Source organism: Poecilia formosa, unplaced genomic scaffold, assembly GCF_000485575.1.
Source record: "Poecilia formosa unplaced genomic scaffold, Poecilia_formosa-5.1.2 Scaffold604, whole genome shotgun sequence".
NCBI lineage: Eukaryota > Metazoa > Chordata > Actinopteri > Cyprinodontiformes > Poeciliidae > Poecilia > Poecilia formosa.
The window spans coordinates 185,138-206,363 of record NW_006800543.1 but is presented as its reverse complement, the minus strand read 5'-3'; the positions used below and the strand labels follow the sequence as shown (position 1 = coordinate 206,363).

Here is a 21,226-nt window from a genome sequence, read left to right as displayed (position 1 = left end):
CTGAAAGTGAAGGACGACCGAGACGCTTCATCCCAGAAAGCAGCTGCTGACACACACACTCACACACACACTCTCTCTCTCAGGTTTAACCTGCGTTTTCTCCGATGAAGCATCTCTAACTTGAAGCTTTGAAGGCAGAAAAGTAACAAGTGAAAGGAAGAGCGGTGCTAAAGGTCCGTCTGAACGGAGAGCGAGGGAAGAGAAGAAGAACTGATGAGAGGAGGAGGACAGTGTCTCTACTTACAGGATCTCCAGATCGCGCAGCGCTCGGAAAGCTCCATCTTCGATGCAGCTGATGTGGTTGCTGTCCAGCTGCCTGCAGCACACACACACACACACACACACACACACAGAGAGAGAGAGTCAGATGAGTCTGCAGAGTCCACTCAGCCTCGGACCGGTCGGGGGAGGGACTAATGCCACATGCATGAATGAACGTGTGGAGGTGAAAACCCGGCGGCTGCAGCAGCAGGTAGGACCCCCCCCTCCCTCCCAGCCCCCCGGCGCCTGCAGACACGTACTTGGGGAATAGTGTTCCACGCAGGCGGAGGCGCAGCCCGAAGTGAGCGGCCCGGAGGAGAGCAGGAGAGAGGAGCCCGGTGCGCCGCCGCCAGCCTATCACCTCCCTCTCTCTCCCCCTCCCTCGCTCGCCCGCCGCCACACACCGGCCACCAGCAGAGAGAGAGAGGGGTGAGAGAGGCAGACAGGAGAGAGAGGGAGAGCCCACCCTGCTGTCTGCTCTGTAAATATTAATTGCATTTCTTCTTCTTCTCTCTCTGTAGTGAAACCAGAGTAATCAGATTACATCAGGCCAGCCAATCCATTAAGGCCTTTTACCGGCTCTGCCACCAAACAATTTCATTAAAAGGAAAGCCTCGCTAAATCACGCTCCAGTCACGATTCCCGCTCTTCCTCCTCCACTCACCATTCATCTCTCGCTTTTACTGTAATTTGCTTAGCTCGGCACATTCACCTCCGAACCCCCAACACGAACCCAACCACCCCTAACCCCCAACACGAACCCAACCACCCCGAACCCCCAACACGAACCCCCCTCCACCACAGGAAGACGTCGCTGCTTCACGCCTCTGGAAACCTACAGGAAAACTCTGATCAGGTCACTTTCTGAACGTCAAACTTTTTCTCGTTTCGCAGGAAGCTGCTGTTTCACTGAATCAGAACCAGAATCAATTTTCAGGCTTAGAATCAGAACCAATCTTCTGTTTCTGTTGAGTCGACTTTTAAAATGTCAGAAAACAAAACGTCGGATGTGTTCCCAGGTTTATGAGTTTACAAACTGTAATCTGAGTTTTTGTTTCCAATGGAGCCGTGGCTTCTTCCTCTCTGTGCGACTTTCAGCCCATCCAACACTGTGGATCACAACAGCAGTCAGGTTTGGAGGTAACGTCCAAAATGTCACCAAAGATGGAAAAATTGAAGCGAATTAGTCGTGTTTCCATCTAGTGGTTTGGAGCAAACAAACCAGGCGATGCAAGCTAGAGTCATCAGGACTAAACAGGAAGTAGGTCAGATGTTACGATTGGCTGCAGTAAACAGGAAGTGGACGTTGCTAACTAGCCCGCCCAGCTGCAGGTTTGCAGTGTTTCGGTTCGGTGCCTCTGGTAAGGTCTGAGCCTAAATGTTTTCTCTGTCGGTTAAAATGTTTCCATCTCCACTTTAGTGTATCAACTGCTTTTCAGAAAAGCCAAAAACCATCTCAAGCAAACATAAAATCTTTTTCACAAAATTGAATTTTTTTAATTAAACCATCTGAGTATTTTGAAACGCTCATAAAAGTCGTAGCTGGAAGCCGGGTTACCGACTGATCTGTTGGTTACAGTGGCGTTCTCTAGAAACAGGAACATAAAGGCGGATCATTCCTCCTTAATCTCTTTCTTCTGTTGCTAATCCTCTTTTCTTTGACTTCTGTCTTTTCATTCATCTTCTCCATTTTTATCTCCTGCCTCTCCGATCATAATCCCTTTTTTCCCTTTTGTGTCTGCTCCTCTCGGCTTTGATTCCTCTTCACATTTTCTCTTCTCACTCCCCGTCTATCCATGGATAATCCATATTCCTTCTCCTCGTTCTCTTTTATCAGTCTTTAAATCTGCGGCTCTTTTCCTGTCAGCCTTCACCGGAACGAGCCGCTGGCAGAAACACGCTGCTCTGCTTCTGACGCATCTACAAGTCTACCTGCTTTCCCTCCTAACGGCCTCACAGGCCTAGTCAAAGTAACCGGGTCAGTTCTTCACTGCATCACAAAACTATTCAGACCCTCAGCTCTTTCTCTCACACTGCACTGACCTGAATATGAATAAATATTAAACTGATCCAAACGTGTTTTTATCTTATTGTTTAAAAATCATATTATAACTGCCAATAAAAATATTTTTCATATTTCGCTACAACCTGGACACCATGACGAAACAATATTCGTCATGTTATTGTTGTTAACAACAACTGTTATTGTTATTGTTAAGAATTGTTATTGTTGCCGTTGTTGTGTTGCCATTTTAGGGTTTCTTGGTTTTTTCTTGAGTTCTGCTTGTTGTGCATCTAGATCTAATTCTCCTAGATCAGAATGGTTCTTATTTAGTCATGTAGTTCCTCTAACGTGAAACTGAAACCCAAATCAACTTTATTTTGTAGATAAATTGTGTAAATTGGATCTTATTGGTGCAAAATTTGAATGTTTTCATGTAAACTTGTTTAATTCTGAAATATTTGTCCTAAAATCGTCTCCTTGCTGCCCTCTATGGGTTGAACGGTGGTTACTGCAAACCCCATGCCTGGCTTCGCCCCCAGTGTCTCCTGGCCCCGCCCACTTTGTGGGCTAAGCTTTCCAGGTGGTTTAGTTCCACTTTAAGTTCAGTTATATGTCTCTCTCCCTCAGTTTCCCTGTTTTTATTCTGGCAGCTGATCAGGATTTAAACTCCTGGGTTTTTGTTCAATGCTGGATTCTTCTGTTCTCCTTATGTTATTAAAATTCTCTGTTCATCTGAGTTTTTCTCTGTATTTGGGTTGTTTCTACTGCAAACATGAGAGTAAAAGTGTGATAAGAGCCTCCTGACGGATGAAGGTTTTTTAATCGTCTGCAGGTTGTTTCTTCTTCAGGAGTTTCTGAGTGAAACGCTCCACTCTGCGGCGCCGATAAGGACTCTCGTAGCGTTGCAGAAACGTCCCCAGCTCTTCAGGCGGGTCTAACTCCGCTCCGTCTACAACACGCCTCATTTCCCAGAATTAGCATTAACCTCTGGATTCATATTGCTGGTCATGTTCTTCATCTCCCAACTTCATCCTCAGAAAACGATTTTGTCCTCTGTGATGTGATTGCCTTCCCCTGACAGCGCGGCTCTCTGATTAGCGGTGACATGATTGGTATCGGTCTGGACGAGGCGCCGCCTCACCTCTGACATGTGTGTTTGAGAGAGTAAAGCGCAGACGTTTGTTCCAGCGAACAGAAAAGGAGCAGCTTTTAATTTCCTTCCATATAGTTGGTCTGTTTGTCCAACACACACACACACACACACACACACACACACACACACACACACACNCACACACACACACACAGTGCGCATCGCTGCTGAGGCATGGATCCATCAGAGGCCAATCGTTACCAACTGAGTAATTACTGGACAGGAACGAAGCAGGTGGGCGGAGCCAAGTCCAGTTTACGTTTTACTGAATCTAGACGTGAAAAGTTTGGAGAACAGAAACAGCCAGTAGAGATGAATGAACATTTCTGTTCCTTATGAAAACAACTTTAGTTTGATGTTCTGATGAGTAAATTTAATATCTTTCATATCAATGTCAATTACTGATCGGTTTTTTGTTTAATTATCTTAAATATTGATTGTAATGTTTCCTGTTTTATCCAGTTTTCGCCTCAGTTTTTCATTTTGAAGCAGTTGAGTCACAGCGGCAAAACCTGAAACTGCTGCTGTGCATGTCACTCAACAGGTTGTTGCTAGGCAACCAAGGAGTGACTGAGTTGCTAGGCAACCAAGGAATGAGTGAGTTAGTTGGTGCTAGCAGCTAGCTTGCATTGAGAGGCTGAGCAGCTGAAGTCTTTGCTCTGCCTACATCTCCCAGAATGCCGTGTTATCTGTTGATATTGATCATGTGATTATCGCGGTACATGATGTTATTGATTTATTGTCCAGTTCCATTCTGATGATTAATCATTTAATGGAAAAACACAATTGATTAAGTTTTGCACATCGTAATTTTTTTATTCTTCCTACAGGAAAAAAAAGTTCCACAAAAAAAAAGAACTGTAAAATATTTTAATCCAGATCATTTTTTTTCTTCTCATGACTTTTAAAGTCAACAAAAAATGAAAATTTGGTCAAATTTCCCTTAAAATGTCCCACCAATACATCAATAAATATCAGTTATCCAGCACAGCAGCAAAATGAGTCGTGTGCTGATATTCATGTCCTTGCTGCTCATACTGCAGTGAAAGATGATTTTGGTTTTGGGTTCGACGGCCAACTAAAAGCTCTCAGAGGTAAATTAGCATCATTCTGTTATTCTGAACGGTAAAAAGTGGAGCTGATGGAGGACAGGAAGCAGCAGATGTTCAAGGCTGCTGGACGCTTTTCTGCTTTTCCATAATCATAAATCTGAAGGCTCTTCTGCTCACAGCGTTTCAACCTGAGGCTCCGAAGGTGAGCGTCGCACGTGGGCGGAGCCTGCGCCACTGAGGTCATAACTCAAACAAACAGCCGTGCTGCAAAGCACTGTGGGTAGGGGAGCGTGAAGCATGGAGAACAGAACGGCTGGCAGACGCTGCTGAAGTGGAGCACAACGACCCGGACCGTCCTCAGAACCGCTGGAGAACAGAACAACACGAGAACCTGCTTTAAGGCAAAACATTACAACCACCAACCTGAGCGGCCATGATGGACGGCTGCGGGTCCGACTTTTCACCCACAAATTCATCCAATTTCCACCATCATCAAAGTTTTAGCTAGAAACAACATTCTACATTCAGTTTGTAGATAAATCTGTGAAGTTGATATTTCTCAAGGTTTTTTACACAACCTGCCTCTGAACGCCTGGCCATCACCTTCGGTCCAATCCCACTTCATTCAGATTAAGCTTACCGCACAGTCTGGGCTTCCTGCCATTCACTGTGATTCTTCCTGTAGATTTTCTACGGGGCCGATCAGCGAACACAATTATTTATGAACGATTGCATCGATTTTCTTTGCAGTTTTAGAATCCTAGTCTGGCTGTAGTTGTAGCTTTGGGTTAGTTCAGGCCTCAGATGTTCATTTTCCTGAGTTCCTGACCTGAGCGCCCGGCGCGCTCCGTCTCTCTCTTATCCGTGCTTTTATTGTGAATAAAGTACAGCTGTGAATTGCAGTACAATCGAACACGACAGATGGCCGTCGCTCATGCGTCTAACGATACCTCTCACGGTTCCTGAAAAGGAAGAAGTTGTTTGGACTGTTTTTCCAGTCAAATCAGCCGCTCTTTAGGAGGTTACCATAGCAACAGAACCACCACTGAACCAACCACTGTTACCAGAGCACGGCGGTGGCGCCATCATGCTGATCCAACTAAGTGTTTATTTGTCTTGCAGTGAGGATGATGATGGTCAGTGTGTTTTCTCACCACTAAATTTTCTCTATTTATTCTGTTCCAGGTGTTATTTAGGTTTTATCTGGACTTCCTGCATCCAGGTGAGGTTTGGATCAGAGAGAGGAAGGAGCTGCAGCTTTATGCTGATGTCATCAACATCCTTCAGTCGCAAAATTAAAAAAAGACATGAAACCAGATGGGTCCATCAGAAAGGTCACACTTAAACCTGCTCCTTTCAAACTGAGCTTTTATGTCTTAATTATTGGAGCTTCGACTGACGTGCTGCGTAGGGAGGACTGACAGCAGCTGCAGTCAGCAAGACGCAGAAACAAAGTTAAAATAAAAACCACAAGCAGGACGAGCGAGGAGAGAGAGAGAGAGACGTATGAGAAAATCGATGCAGCGTCCGCCGGGGACAGAATGTCATGAAGCTTTTTACCGCGGCGTAATGGACGGCCGCAGCCTTTACTGCAGGAGTCACCTTGTCTGACGGACAGAGAGACGCAGAAAAACAGAAATCATTCAAATACAAGAGAATCTGGCAGAATGAGAGGAAGGACGTAAAAACGGGACAGAAATGTGACAAAGACATGATGGACGTCTGAGGAGCAAAATGTTCAAGAGAGGCGAGAAGAAGATCTGAAGGCAGGAGGACAAACATCCCATCTGGTGGAAGAAAACAACCTGATGATTATTAATTTAATGCTTTTAGGAGCAAATTCAGTTCAACCAACACAGACGATTATTTCTAACATAAATCAGTTTCTGGATTTGATTTGGTGATTTCTGAACATCGTTTTAAACGTCCAGAAGAAGGTGGAATAAAATCAGGCAATAAATCAGAAACACAGAACAAGGAGAGGAGGAAGAGGAGGAAGAAGAGGAGAAGGAGGAAGAGGAGGAGGAAGTCCATATTCTGCACAGATGTTCCTGTTTCCCTGCCAGCATCTTGCACCCTGCTGTTATGTGCTGGACTGTCTCCTTGCACAACCTACACCTTGGGTCTTGTCTGGTGTGGTAGATCTGAGCCTCTGTTGCTCTGGTGTTTAGGGCCTGTTCCTGGGCAGCCAGGATGAGGGCCTCTGTGTGTATATATATATATATATATATATATATATAATATGGTGCCACCTCTGAAAAATCGCTGCCCCCCTCTTCCCACTTCATAGATATTTTTCTAGATCCGCCCCTCAACTTGAGGACATTTTGCTGGAGAAATTGTGTTGGGAGCCGATTAAAAATGTTTGGTTTCTCATTAATTAATTGCATTTAAACCATAAATGACCAGGTTACCGTCTGTAATTTCCTTCATTTCTGCTGAGGTGTTCTGCAGTGTGACCAACATTAGGAAGAAACACCAGGATGCCACTGTGAAGCATGGTGGTGGCAGCATCAGGATGTGGGGAGCTTCATAAATCAGACGGCATCATGGGGAAACTTTATGTGGAAATACTGAAGTAATAAGACATCAGACAGGAAGCTGAAAATCTGGTCGAAATGATCCACAAAGTCCAGATTAGTCACAGAAAAATAAAGTTTAATTTGTTTCAAAAAAGCTCATTTTAAATATTGTAAAAATGTTAAAAAGTTTTTTAAATGGTGTGAAGCCAGTTTGAGTGGATCCAGTTCCCTTGGTTCTGACCCGCTCCGTATCGACTTCCTCTCTCACATCACAGACGCACCCAAGAGTCTGTCTGCCAGCTAAGAGGGCCGATCGATCAGAAGCATGGATCGGCCCACGTATTGATCCAGGTATTGGTGATTAGGACATCAGGGATAAACGACAGAACCGCATGGAGCGATTCAGAACCAAACCTCTGAAAGAGAGGGCGGGGCCTGGTGCTGAGGGGGTGGGGCTTACCGGAGGAGAAAACATCAAGGTAAAATCTAGCTAATCATTTAATGTTCCTCAAATAAAGGAAATAAAAGATCTTTGTGCAAAATGAGTTCAGTGTTAAACTGATCATAAACGAAACGCAGCAGAAACGGGTTTATGCGCTGATCTCTGATCTAACCATGGACAACGCAGTTATTTATTTATTTACAGACTCAGCTCAGGTTTTATGAATGAAACAACCGCGAAGCGTTCGAGACGATAAACTCTGATGTCACCGGAGCCGAAGCAGGTTCAGGTCCTGCTGGTTGACCAATCCAGTGTGACATCAGGTTCTGGACGTTTACATCTACGATTCATCACCATGACAACCATATTGATCCAAACGATGACAGAATAACGATAAAACTGACGGCAATAACTTTTGTTTTTTAGGTAACTGTAAGACTGTGTATCACAGGAACTACAGTCCCCCAGACACAAATCCTGCTCTTGAAAAACATTCCTGTTTGTGATTTGACTCTTTAGTTCAGGAGTCACAGAAAGAATTTGATTTACACCACAATGTGTAGTAAATGTGTTTCATCATATCTTCACATTTATTGATGCTTTCTTTGAACAAACAGTGTAGAAAATAGTAAAAACTAAATATCCCGACAATAAGGACAGTTTTGGGTTTAACTGAAATTTATTATAACAATAAATCAAAATTTCTTATAAGAAGTTTATCTCGATGAATGATAAACGATAGGATAAATGCCTGCATTAGGACACAATAAACATGTTCAGGATGCTGAAACAGTCTGAACTGGTTCTGGTTCCGGTTCTGACCCAACGCAATGTGAAGCAGAGGAGGAAAAGCAGATCTACTCACAGGTTCTTCACGTTGGTGATTCCTCTGAAAGCTTTCCGTGGAACGGCCTGGATCTGATTCTCACTGAGATCCCTGCAGACAAGACGAGGAGAACATCAGTCACAGGACCTCACACACACACACACACACACGTTTGTGTTGCTATCTTTGTGGGGACTTTCCATTGACTTCCATTCATTTCTACAGCCTAAACCTGACCTTTACCCTTTTCCTAACCCTAACCAACCAAAACTCAGTTCATACCTTAGCCCTAACTCTGACCCCTGACCCAAAAACAGGGTTTCCCCTTGTGGGGACCAGGCTCAGGTCCCCACGAGGAGCAATTGGTCCCCACAACGTAGTATGTGTCAGGAAAATCGTCCCCACAAGGTATTACAAACAAACGCACACACACACACACACACTCTGCCTCAGAACAAAGTATGATGTGACATTTATGATCAGAGAAACAATTTGGACCAAAAAGCTTCAAAGACAAAAGGAAATTCAGCCGGAGTGAAGTGTGTGTGTGCTCGTTTGTAATACCTTGTGGGGACCATTTTCCTGGTCACACTACGCTGTGGGGACCCACTGCTCCTTGTGGGGACCGAAGCCTGGGCCCCACAAGGGGAAACACTGTTTTTGGGTCAGGGGTCAGAGTTAGGGCTAAGATGTGAATTGGATTTTGGTTGGTTAGAATAAGGTCTAGGCTGTAGAAATGAATGGAAGTCAATGGAAAGTCCCCACAAAGATAGCCACACAAACTGAATTCTGATCACAAATATTTAGTTTGATCAGTTAAAAAATGTGAGCTGATGTTTTTCTCAGCCACTGGAAACTGACAGATGTAATAATATAAATATTTGCCTTATCAACACAAAGTTACTCTTCTAAAAACCTGCCACTAAGGATTCTGGGAAATATTTCCAACTCCTGTTTTTTTCTCCCTTTTTAAGTGCTGACCTAAAAATCTTTGTTTACTCAACGGTTGGAGACACAAAGTTCATCTTTCATAAATTCAAACATTTAAAATCTAAAACTCAAGATTTATTTTTTTTTTTAAAGTTAAGTCAACGAAACACTGCTCAAATGTTTTACAGTCCATTTCTACATATGGGACAGATGAACACAAAGTGGCACAGAATCGATAATTTATAGAGGAGCGTTTCTCTGCAGGTCTTCATGCAGGGTGGATGGAGAACATCTGAAACTTTGACTAGACCATTCTAGTGCATAATACTATTTCAGGATGTCACTTTAGAGATTTTTATGTGCAAAAACTGACAACTTTGAATAATTTCACAGTAACTTGACTCTGTCTTTCAGAGAGGTTGAGGATGGTTCTTTTACAGCCAATCAGCTGCAGAGGAGCAGCAAGCTGACCCAGATGAGCAGAATCAGAACCTGGGTTTGGGCTTCATGGCTGCTAGTTTTGGTTAAATCTGCTGTAATTCTGGAACGGTTTGACTTATACTGCTGAAGGAGCTGCTTAGCTGAACTAACGAGGTTTTCATCGTTCTGGCCCGGTTTATAACCCGGGTTCTAATCTGGGTTCTGATCCAGTTTCTGACCCGTTCTGCTTGCTCCAGGCTGCGCCGCTTGCACGGCCCATGTGATGCAGTTTTGATGTTTGAATGCGCAGTAGAACCGGGGAATATCCGCCATGTTTGCGGTTCTAGTTTCCATGTCTTCCTCTTCCTGCTTCCAGCCCTTTGGCCCATCTGCTTCCACTTTAGCAGCTTCAGAACCAGAACAAACCTTTCTGTAATTTTCATCTGCTTCAAGCAGTGAGATATAAACAAGTAGATGAAAAATAAATGGAGGAGGGAGCATTAAAAAGTAATTTATTACAGGCTTTTCAGAGCTAATAATATTTTATTGTTTTGTTTACCATCTATTTGTTCTTTGTTCTGGCAGAAGAAAAAGTGAAATAAAAGCTGTGATGAGACAGTTTGTCTCTAAGTGACGGTCTCACTGCTCCTCCCTTCATGCTGCTGCTGGGGGTTGAAAACTTTATTCCCTCCTGCAGAGCTGGGTCTGATTCTGAGAAATCTAGGTGGTCCAAACAGAAATACGGCCGACGTTTTATTAAAAAACTAAAACAAGGAGGAGAAATCAGTAGAAAAAAAAAAAAGATCTGCTCCCAGATAAATCACTGAAATAATAATAAAAATTTAGGTTAATGTTACATATCTGAAGCCATAACAAATACAATTCAACACTATTTATTATAGACACAAAATTAAAAAGAAAATCTATAAACTATAAAAAGAAACATTGACATATGAAGAAAGAGATGATAGTTCAAAGTTTGTTTCACCAAATCCTGGTTCCTGGAAAACTTTAACCAAATCTGATTAAAACTATAAAGATGACAGGAAAGGCTGCTTATTTTCTACAGGTGTAATGGTAAAAAAACAGCATTAAATCAGTAGTAGATACAGCCAGTGTGGGCTTAGCTAACCAAATAGCTAGCTTCACTAACCGCTAATTTTCTAAACTAGACTCTTAGCTCTGCTAACATTAAACACAAAACAAATTAGCAGAAGCTATCAATGCTATAAACTGCTAGACACAAAGAAATGTGCTACCCTAATGCTAAACCACTAAATACAAAAATTGTGTGCAAGCTAATGCTAAACTGCTAATGACATCAAAAAATTACAGAAACTACTCTAGATATATAAAAAAAATTAGCAGAAGCTTGTGCTAAACATTAAGGTAGCTTTAGCTTCTTTTCTGGTGTGAGATGTACCAACAGGGAAGTTCTCAGTTTCTGATTTTGCTACATTTTATCACTTTATGTTTTTATAAATACGACGACCAAAGAGGGAAACATACAATGTGACATAAAGTTCATCCAGGTCCTGACAATGGAGAACATTTCATCACAATAATTAGTTTAAAAGTCTAAAAAATGGTGGCCATCTTGAAAAATGTCCGCCATCTTGAAATTCAAATAGCTGATAGGCAAAATGAAAAACAGTTGATGTTTTTTTTATGTTATCTTGGTTCTGGAATTTGCTGCACATGAAAATGAAACGTAAAACTGATATTTATGTTTAGCATTTTTCTTTTAAAGGAAAACGTTAAAAAGACTCAAAGGATAAACACCTGAAAACATCCAATAGTCAGAGTCACAGCGGCATGTTAACAGCTGTTCTACACTCATCCCAGGGTCAAACCTGCCGACCTTTGAGAAGAGTGGCGGCCGACACCAGCAGGATAACCAGAGGCAACAATTAGTCTGAATAATCTGGCTGTTTGAATCAACCATCAATCCTATGAAATATGGTGAAACTGACTGGTAGAACTGTTGCCTTGCAGCAAGAAGGTTCTGGGTTCGATTCCCGGCCCGGGGTATTTTTGCACGGAGTCGGCATGTTGCATGGTGGGTTCTCTCCGGGTACTCCGGCTTCTTCCCACAACATGACTATCAGGTTAATTGGTTTCTCCAAATTCTCCCTAGGTGAGTGTGTGTGTGCCTGGTTGTGTGTCCTGTCTCTGTGTTGCCCTGCGACAGACTGCTGACCTGTCCAGGTGACCCCGCCTCTCCCCCGGAATGTTAACTGGAGAGGCAGCAGCGCCTCCTGACACTAAAGGACAAGGGTGTTAGAAAATGGATGGATGACTGAAAACTATCTGGGTGGAGAAAAGATGAACGAGAGAAATTTCAGAGATTATCTGGAGATTAAGATGTAGAGGGGAAGAGGAGCGGTGACCACAGAGGAAGACGAGGAGGAACAATAAAATGCAGAGGAAGAACAAACAGCTCTGTGTTGTTTGTTCCATGTTAGTCATGACTCTCTAAGCTCAGAGTAATTTATGGGGTAAATGTCTTCCAGGCCTTTGCTACACAGACCCCCGACTGCTTAGAGGTTTACCCAGGCAGGGGCCCTCTGTCCAGGCCACGGCGGCCCCATGCGGCCCCTCAAACCGCTGGGACGGCGGAGGGACCTTCAGTCAGCTGGAGGTCATGCAAGGAGCAGTGTGTGTGTGTGTGTGTGTAACACCTCCTTTATATAAGGCTCCATTATTCATGAGAGAAGAATAATAACATTCGCAGGTCGCCCTTTGATGCTGCGGATATTACAGTTAACCCTTTAAGAGCCTTGCTGCTGCTGTCCACATAGAAAAACACATTTAACAACAGATCTTTGTTTTTGCGGTCATATAGACGGCAGAAAAAATAAAAATGCAACATCTGTGATGACACAGAAAAGCCATTAATTAGATTGTGTGTGATTCAGGGAACAAGTCTTGAAATATGAAGAAAATGAGACATAAAACAGTAAAAACTAAGGAAAAACTGATGGAGAAAAAAACACTGCTCTCCATCTGCAGGATGAAAACCAGCTGGTTCTGGTTTCCAAATGCAAACGCAAAAAAGGAGAATTCACAAATCCTCACACTAGCCAGAGATTTTATCATCAATTGATTTAGTTTAATCGCACAGAAATCCTTTCGGTTTCGCAGATATGGACAAAACATGAGTGTGTTTTCCTCCTGATGGTCCAGTTGACCTGGTTCTACTGGAACTAGAACTCCATCCACCTCCAGCTGCTGTGGTTCTGTCTCTTTCTGAGTCAAACCAACCTGTTCCCCTCCTGGCCTGTGGGGGCGCTGCACCAAGAACCACTGAAGGAAACGACACAAAAACCTCTGAAGACACTGAGAGCAACTTCCTTCTTCACCAGATGGAAACAAGATGGAGGCGTCAGATTTTAGCGTTGGAGGATTTCTCTTTAGTCTTTGGCTAGCAGTCGTAGCCATTTCTGCTGCTATCGCTAGGCTAACACTAGCAGTTTTGTTTTGGTTGTATTTACCCAGAATACCTTGTGCTGTAGTCCACTTCCTGCTTTTGGAGTGGTCTCTGGTCCGCTTGGCATTCACATTCAAACCGAACCAGAGTTCACTACAACCGAACTCAGACCGAGGTTTGGAGGACCAGAGGTCAGAGGTCAATTAGAGGTCACCAACCGAACCAGACTTTGACTAGGCAGATAGACTGGAGTCGGGTTGACTAAGCAGGGCTGGTGGAAGTGAAGCATTCTTCGTTATTCTTAATTTTGATCAGATCAGCTAGTTTCTGTTTTATTTCAGTGGTTATTTTTATTAGATTTTCTGTATTATTTCTTGTTCTTGTTTTGGTTAGATTTGTCTGTTTCCTCCTCGCTCTGTTATACCTCTCTCTCTCCCTCAACCTGCCTGCGGCTCGCTCTCTCTCCCCTCACAGCTGCAACCTGCCAGTAATCAGTCTGCCTCTGCTCTTCGCCAAATGCTCTGCCAGTTTTTACCCACCTCTCTTCCTCTCCCTCCTCGCCAGTTTCTCCCGTTATTTAAACCTTATTTACAAGTTTCTGTTCCTCATGAATCTGCTCTGATCTGAACCATCCCATATCTCTGGCTCAGCCAGAGATCCAGCCGACCCACTTCCTGTCTCTAAGGAGACTCAACGCTTTAATACTTCTTTCACATGAACAGAAATGTTCAGTATCAGCACAGAGAACTTGTCTTCATTGTCGTAGCGACAACAGGTTCCCTGTGCTGAGTCCCTGTGACTCAATCCTTTTAAAAGGAATCAAGTCTCTGTATTTGGGTCTTTGTGTTTGGGTCTTTGGGTTTGGGTCTTTGGGTTTGGGTCTTTGGGTTTGGGTCTTTGGGTTTGGGTCTTTGGGTTTGAGTTTTTGTGTTTGAGTCTTTGTGTTTGGGCGAAGCGGCATGCTGCTCGGGTGGTCGCTGAGGCAAAAACCCGGGCGTGGGAGGAGTTTGGAGAGGCCATGGAGAAAGACTTCCGTACGGCTTCGAGGCGATTCTGGTCCACCATCCGGCGGCTCAGGAGGGGGAAGCAGTGCAGCACCAACACTGTTCATAGTGGGGATGGTGTGCTGCTGACCTCGACTCGGGACATTGTGGGCTGGTGGGCGGAATACTTTGAAGACCTCCTCAATCCCACCAACATGCCTTCTGTTGAGGAAGCTGAGCCTGGGGACTCTGGGTTGGGCTCTCCAATCTGGGGATGAGGTCGCCGAGGCGGTTAGGAAGCTCCTCAATGGCAGGGCCCCGGGATGTCACGGCCCCTTGGTGGCAGGGCCTCGGGGGTGGCAGGGCCCCTTGGTGGCAGGGCCCCGGGGGTGAATGAGATCCTCCCGGAGTTCCTTAAGGCTCTGGATGTTGTAGGGTTGTGTTGGCTCACGCGACTCTGTAATATCGCATGGACATCAGGGGCAGTTCCCCTGGATTGGCAGACTGGGGTGGAGGTCCCCCTGTTCAAAAAGGGGGACCGGAGGGTGTGCTCCAATTACAGGGGGGTCACACTCTTAAGCCTCCCTGGTAAGGTCTATTCAGGGGTCCTGGAGAGGAGGGTCCGTCGGCTAGTCAAACCTCGGATTCAGGAAGAGCAGTTCTGGTTCTGGTCGTAGAACACTGGACCAGCTCTACACCCTCAGCAGGTTCTGGAGGGTTCTGGGAGTTTGCCCAACCAGTCTACATGTGTTTTGTGGACTTGGAGAAGACATTCGACCGTGTCCCTAGTGGGGCCTTGTGGGGGGTTCTCTGGGAGTATGGGGTACCGGACCCTTTGATACGGGCTGTCAGGTCCTTGTACGACCGGTGTCAGTCTGGTCCACATTGCCGGCAGTAAGTCGGACTCGTTTCCCGTGAGAGTTGGACTCCGCCAAGGCTGCCTTTTGTCACGGATTCTGTTCATTACTTTCATGGACAAAATTTCTTGACCAGCCGAGGTGTTGAGGGGATCCGTTTTGGTGGCCTTAGGATCACATCTCTGCTTTTTGCAGATGATGTGGTCCTATTGGCTTTATCAAGCCATGATCTGCAGCTCTTGCTGGTGGGGTTCGCAGCCGAGTGTGAAGCGGCTGGGATGAGGATCAGTGCCTCCAAATCCAAGGCCATGGTCTTGAGCCGGAAAAGGGTAGACTGCCTTCTCCGGGTCAGGGGGGTCGTCCTGCCTCAAGTGGAGGGGTTTAAGTATCTAGGGATCTTGTTCACGAATGAGGGAAGAAGGGAGCGGGAGATCGACAGGCGGATTGGGGCAGCGTCTGCTGTGAAGCGGGCGCTGTACCGGTCCGTCGTGGTGAAGAGAGAGCTGAGCCAAAAAGCGAAGCTCTCGATTTACTGGTCAATCTATGTTCCCACCCTCATCTATGGTCATGAGCTTTGGGTCATGACCAAAAGAACGAGATCACGGATACAAGTGGCCGAAATGGGTTTCCTCCGCAGGATGGCTGGGCTCTCCCTTAGAGATAGGGTGAGAAGCTAGGTCATCCAGGAGGGACTCAGAGTAGAGCCGCAGCTCCTCCACGTCGAGAGGAGCCAGTTGAGGTGGCTCGGGCATCTGTTAAGAATGCCTCCTGGACGCCTCCCTGGTGAGGTGTTCCGGGCACGTCCCACCAGGAGGAGGCCCCAGGGAAGACCTAGGACACGCTGGAGGGACGATGTCTCTCAGCTAGCCTGGGAACGCCTTGGGGTTCCCCCGGAGGAGCTGGAAGAAGTGGCTGGGGAGGGAAGTCTGGGCCTCCCTTCTGAAGCTGCTGCCCCCGCGACCCGACCCCGGATAAGCGGAAGAAAATGGATGGATGGACGGATGGATGGATGTTTGAGTCTTTTAGTTTGAGTCTTTGTGTTTGGGTCTTTGACTCATGTCAGGGCTCCAGGAAGACTCATGGAGGTTTCAGCGTTTCCTGGTCTGAACCTGGAGCGTTACATCATCTCTCTCACTTCCTCCATCCATCTACAGCTTCATCACTTTCTCTCCCCGTGTCTGGCTCTCGATCAGCCCCCCTGGGGGCTGTAACAGCATTTAATATTGTCCCATAAAGAGAGTAATAAATATTGACTGCTGGCTGGTTCATATTCTCCAGGCTTTAAGGCACTTTGCTGGAGGGTGAAACCAAAGTCATGCTGCAGGTGTTCAGAACCTCTCGCTTTCTACTGTTTGGACCTAAAGCCGGTCTTCAGGTCAGAACTACTACAGCATAAAAAGAACATCAGTTTAATATAAACATAGTATTTCCTGTTATGACATCATTCTCCAAGGCAACACTCATAGGGTTTTAGATGAAACAGGAGAGGACAGTAACCACGTTCTGCGCCTGAAACTGGTTTTATGCTGGAATGTGAACAGGGGATAAACACTGGAAGTTTTTCCTCCAACCTTCATTTGTTCTGGGAAAACTTTTATCCCATCAGATCTGCATCCTGGCAACGTCACGAACGTATAGCTCCACGTATTTAAAACTGGAAGCTTCCCATCAGAACCACTGCTTGGCTACGGATCCACTCCACTTGAATGATGCCGATGGCTGCCAACAAACTGCAGGGATATATATTACCCAGAGCTGGCACTGAGCTGCAAACAGCATGACTGTGGTATTGAGCTGTCAAGCAACGATTCTCCTTTTCTTTTTATGCAAAACGTTCTGAGCTAGAAGTATTTTCCCCTGGCAAACGGAATAGTGGTTCAGGATGGAACGCAAAAACGATCAGCTGCTTTATGTTTTTGGATTTCTGCGTCATAACATCCCTGTCAATTCATAGCCTACATGTTTTAAATAACATCTTTTGATCTTTTCAACCTTTTTCAGGTTGTGAAGGAGAATATTTGCTCTAAAATCCGCAGTAATTATTGGCAATGTTGGCACAGCTAACCAAAAAGTTAGCTTCACTAATCAATAATTGTCTACAAAAAAATCTTAGCTATGCTAATGATAATCTGCTAAATATTTAAAATAAATTAGCAGAAGCTAATATTAAGCGGCTAAGCACATTAAAAGATTAGTGGAAACTTATGCTAAACAACTAAGAACATAAAAAAATCAGTGGAAGCTAACGCTAAACTGCCAATCACATAAAAAATTAGCAGATGCTAACAATAAACTGCTAACCATGTTAAAAAATGAGCAGAATATACAGTAAACCACTGAGAACGTAAAAAATTAGTGGAAGCTAATGCTAACCGTTAAGATGACTGTTTTTATCTCCTTCATGGCCTCAGTTTCTGATTCTGCTGCATTTTGTCACTTTAAAGATGGATGACCAACGTTGAAAATTATCCAAGTCATGAAAATGTGAAACATTTTATGGTAATAATTGGCTAAAAAGGGCATACCATGTCAGCCATCTTGAAAATTAAGATCAATTTGATCAATCAATTGCCCAATTTGAGATATGAATAAATCTGAAATCTGAAATGGCCATCATCCTGAAATTTAAGTGGCCGATTGGGAAATTTAGAAACAATCCAACCTGAGAGGTTAGCATGCTAATGTTTATGTTTGTATCCACACTGGAAAGACTACAGTAACGTGCTGCTCTATTTAGCTAACTGATGTGAGTGAATCTTCATCAGCGCAGACAGCGCTTCTGCAGTAATCATTGGGTAATAGCTTTGGGATAAACTGTTGGTTTCTGCAGCAGTGTGTGTGTGTGTGTGTGTGAGGGGTGTGGCTGCTGCAGCATCCATGCAGCATGTCTCGCTACCAGATACAGACATACAGCAAAGCAGCCATGTTGGACTGGTGGTCATAATGTTTTGCTCTCTGTTGGAAACACTGTAGCCATTTTGTTCTGATCCTCCTAAGAGCTTTGTGGCTCACTAACAGAATAACTGTCTTTTTTTAAATAAATGGGAAATGTTGCTGCAAAGCCCAAATACCCCTCCCCCCCTTTAGAGCAGAGTGACCTTTAGATTTGACCTCTATGTTGCGGTGATGCAATAATGGAAGAAACACAGAATGGCCTCAGTTTCTCATCTCTCTCCTTCATGTCTTTGCTGTTCTTCATCGCTCCTTTGCCTCGGTGCCCTTGCTCTGGCGCCCTGCACCCCAACCCCCCTCTGTTCCCAGTGATTTAATTAAGTGGGCGCTGTATGAATAAAAATATTGCCCCCTATATTGATCATGGTGGATGGAGGTTTGACAGCCTGGCTGGCTGCGGTGGGACAGCACTTCTAGCTAAATGTAGCCAAGTGTGTGTGTGTGTGTGTGTGTGTGTGCGTGTGTGTGCGCATGCATGCACGTGGGTGTGCAGGAGTGTGTGTGTGTGTACTTGTTTAGCCTATTTGAGACTGTGTTTGGCAGATATACCCACATTCTGAGGACCAATGAGAACCAAAACCGGGTTTTAAGATTTAAATTAGGTTTGGTTAACAATAGGAATGATGAATTTTATTGTTTCCATTTGGATATTTATCCACAGCCACGCTGCTGCGGTAGAACTATTCTGTTAACAAAATGAAACCTGATCCTTTACAGCATCTTTGTGAAATTTACCTACAGGGGAAAAAATAAAGCCATTTTTCTATCCATCTACTTCATGCAACGTGAATACTTGTTGTCAGGGCAACCGACTGGCAACAGCTCCAGTAGCCTGCAAAGCAGAGATTACATTTAAGTGTACATCAATTTTAAAGAAAAAAAAACATTTCCCACATAAAGAGCAGAACATTCAACCTGTTACAGTTTTATGTTTTCAGGCCTGATGTTTGTTTTGCCATTATTAATAATCATTAAATAAATAATCAGATATAACTTGATTAGCTAATTTCAATATTTGCTCTTAGTGATGATCAGAGAGTTGGTGTGTGTGTCGCCTTACATTAATGCCAACTGAACCAAAACACACCAAATTCTGCAGCTCACCTACATGTTAAGATGGTCAAAGTCAAGCTAGCATAACTGACCTACTTTTCTCTTTCTCAATATTTTTTAAACAAACTTTTTCTTATGAAATGTGAAACCTTTGGATCTTGGTTAGTTGTATTGTTGATAATTAGTAGAAAAGCACTGAGTTTTTTTTCTCTTTATATATTAGGCATACATTTAAGATTTAGCATTATAATGACAACTTAGCAGCTAAAACCAAAGCTAGTCAATGTGTCTATGCTAGTAATGTTTAAAGCTAGCAGAAAGTGTTGAAAATGTTTGGGTTAGTCCCTAATATAGCCAGTAAAATGAATGGAAGTCCATGTAAAGTTGTAATATGGATAGAAATACAAACGTGTGTGTGTGTGTGTTAGATTATTTGTTATGTTTGCAGAGAACAAGTCATCTGGGAGTTGTAGCATCAAACTCGAACTAAGCTTCTAAAAAAGCTCTCCTGGGGCTTCCTCACTCATTTCTCAGACACACACACACACGCGCACACACACACACACACACACACACCTCGGCGGACACGCGCGGCGCTGAGCTCTGGCCCTGCATCAGCATTATAAATGGACAGTGTGTGCGTTTTTGGAGCGCGTTGTTTGGCCCTCCAGCCTATCGCTCTTCGGGAGCCTGTAAGTATCTATTATGTTTGGTCGATACTGTAATTAAATTGGACAGCTTAATGCAATTCTCTGTGATCCATGGGCCTTTATGGATATAAAAGCTTTTCTGGCCCTCTGCCTGAAACACATCCAGCAAATTCAGATGAGTTACTCTCATCAGGAGGAAGGGAAGGAATAGTTGTAGAGGTTAAGTCGCCCTGCTGGTCATTTGTTATTTTCTAATTCACTTTACAGCCACCGAGGCCATTTTGGTTTAATGTGTTTTCACATCTGAATCGCCATCCGCTGGACTAAGCACTACTGGACCTGCTCCGATACCGGAGCCTCTTAGGGACATTTATGGAGCCAATAAAACCTGGAGGAGTGCAAGATGAAGAAAGGACGTTAAGTTCAACATAAGGAGGAGAGATAAACGGAGGGAGGAATCTGGATTAAAAGGAGGTGAAAAATAGATGAAGGGAAGGGTGAATAAATAAAACGCGGATAAGAGCAGACTGCTGGAAAACGAAACGGAGATCGACTGAACCGGTCGATGTTCAGTTATAAATATTATAAATGTATTTCCTATTATTTTTCTGATTTCTAAACTGTGGGTTTGAAGAATCTGAAAAATATAATTTCTGTGTTGATCACTGATCACAGCGGTTCGGTTCTGGCTTCTGATTGGTGGATTTCTCTGATCGATTGATCAATGCAGATACTTTCAGTCTTACATCATTTATGTATAAAAATAGAGAGAATAAAGAGTGGAAACAACAGATGCAGCATAAAATGAACCCTCTATGCTGTCAATCATCGTTTTCAAAAGCTCCTAATTGTTTCTTTATTCTTATACTTCTTTATTTTTTTATACTTAAGTTTCTTTCAGCTGAACTGAAACTGGTTCAGTTTTTGGATTTCTGCTGAAGTCAAAAAATATTAGCTTAAAACTATAACGGGTTTTATTCTGGTCATTTTAATACACAAGTTTTAAAATAAATGGAGCATTTATTATTTCTAATAATTTCAGAAGGCTAATTATAGATTATTAAAATAAAAGACCAAGTCTGCCAATTACAGCACTGCAAAATGGTGACAGTCAATTTGGAGGACCCAGTTGGTTGTTCAGCAACAGAATTAATTTATTGAAGTTTCTTCTGTTGAGAATGAAAAATAAATATATACATAATCACAATACTTTGAACTTTGTGAATTCTGCAAATAAAAATAAACCAAAGTATGAAAAAAACTAAAAACTATATATATAAAAAAATTAGCTAATAGTAACTAATAAAAAAGAGCACACACTGTAAAACCTAATTAAAACTGAATAAAACATAAACTCAACTAACTAACCTATCAGAACCGAGTTACTTTGCTGATTAACTGGAACTGGAAACGTTTAAAGTTCAGAACAGAACCGGGCCGACGGGCAGAACCGCCGAGGAACAACGAACAGAAAGCCGGCAGCAAATGGAGAGAGAAGCAAAGCATTCTGGGAAGACGAACTGAGGGAAGCGTTTGTCTTCACTTGTCTGTGTGTGTGAGCAGTGTGTGTGTGTGAGCGTGCAGTGTGTGTGAGCGGTGTGTGTGTGTGAGCGGTGTGTGTGTGAGCAGTGTGTGTGTGTGAGCGGTGTGTGTGTGAGCAGTGTGTGTGTGTGAGCGGTGTGTGTGTGAG

General features: G+C 43.8%; 1 protein-coding gene and 1 long non-coding RNA gene across 2 annotated transcripts in view; both read right to left on the bottom strand.

The window, feature by feature from the left end:
* Nucleotides 1-240: 240 nt before the first annotated feature.
* LOC103130072 (slit homolog 2 protein-like) overlaps nt 241-21,226 on the bottom strand; it is a 139,026-nt gene continuing 118,040 nt past the window's right edge. The window contains exons 6-7 of the mRNA XM_007541370.2: nt 8,301-8,372; nt 241-316 (exon numbers count right to left, since the gene is read on the bottom strand). Of these exons, the coding sequence (XP_007541432.1) occupies nt 241-316; nt 8,301-8,372 (148 nt within the window). The remainder of the gene's footprint in view (nt 317-8,300; nt 8,373-21,226) is intronic.
* Nucleotides 15,022-21,226, bottom strand: part of LOC107834388 (uncharacterized) — a 23,062-nt gene continuing 16,857 nt past the window's right edge. Inside the window, exon 3 of the long non-coding RNA XR_001660184.1 lies at nt 15,022-15,123. This is a non-coding gene — a long non-coding RNA (uncharacterized LOC107834388). The remainder of the gene's footprint in view (nt 15,124-21,226) is intronic.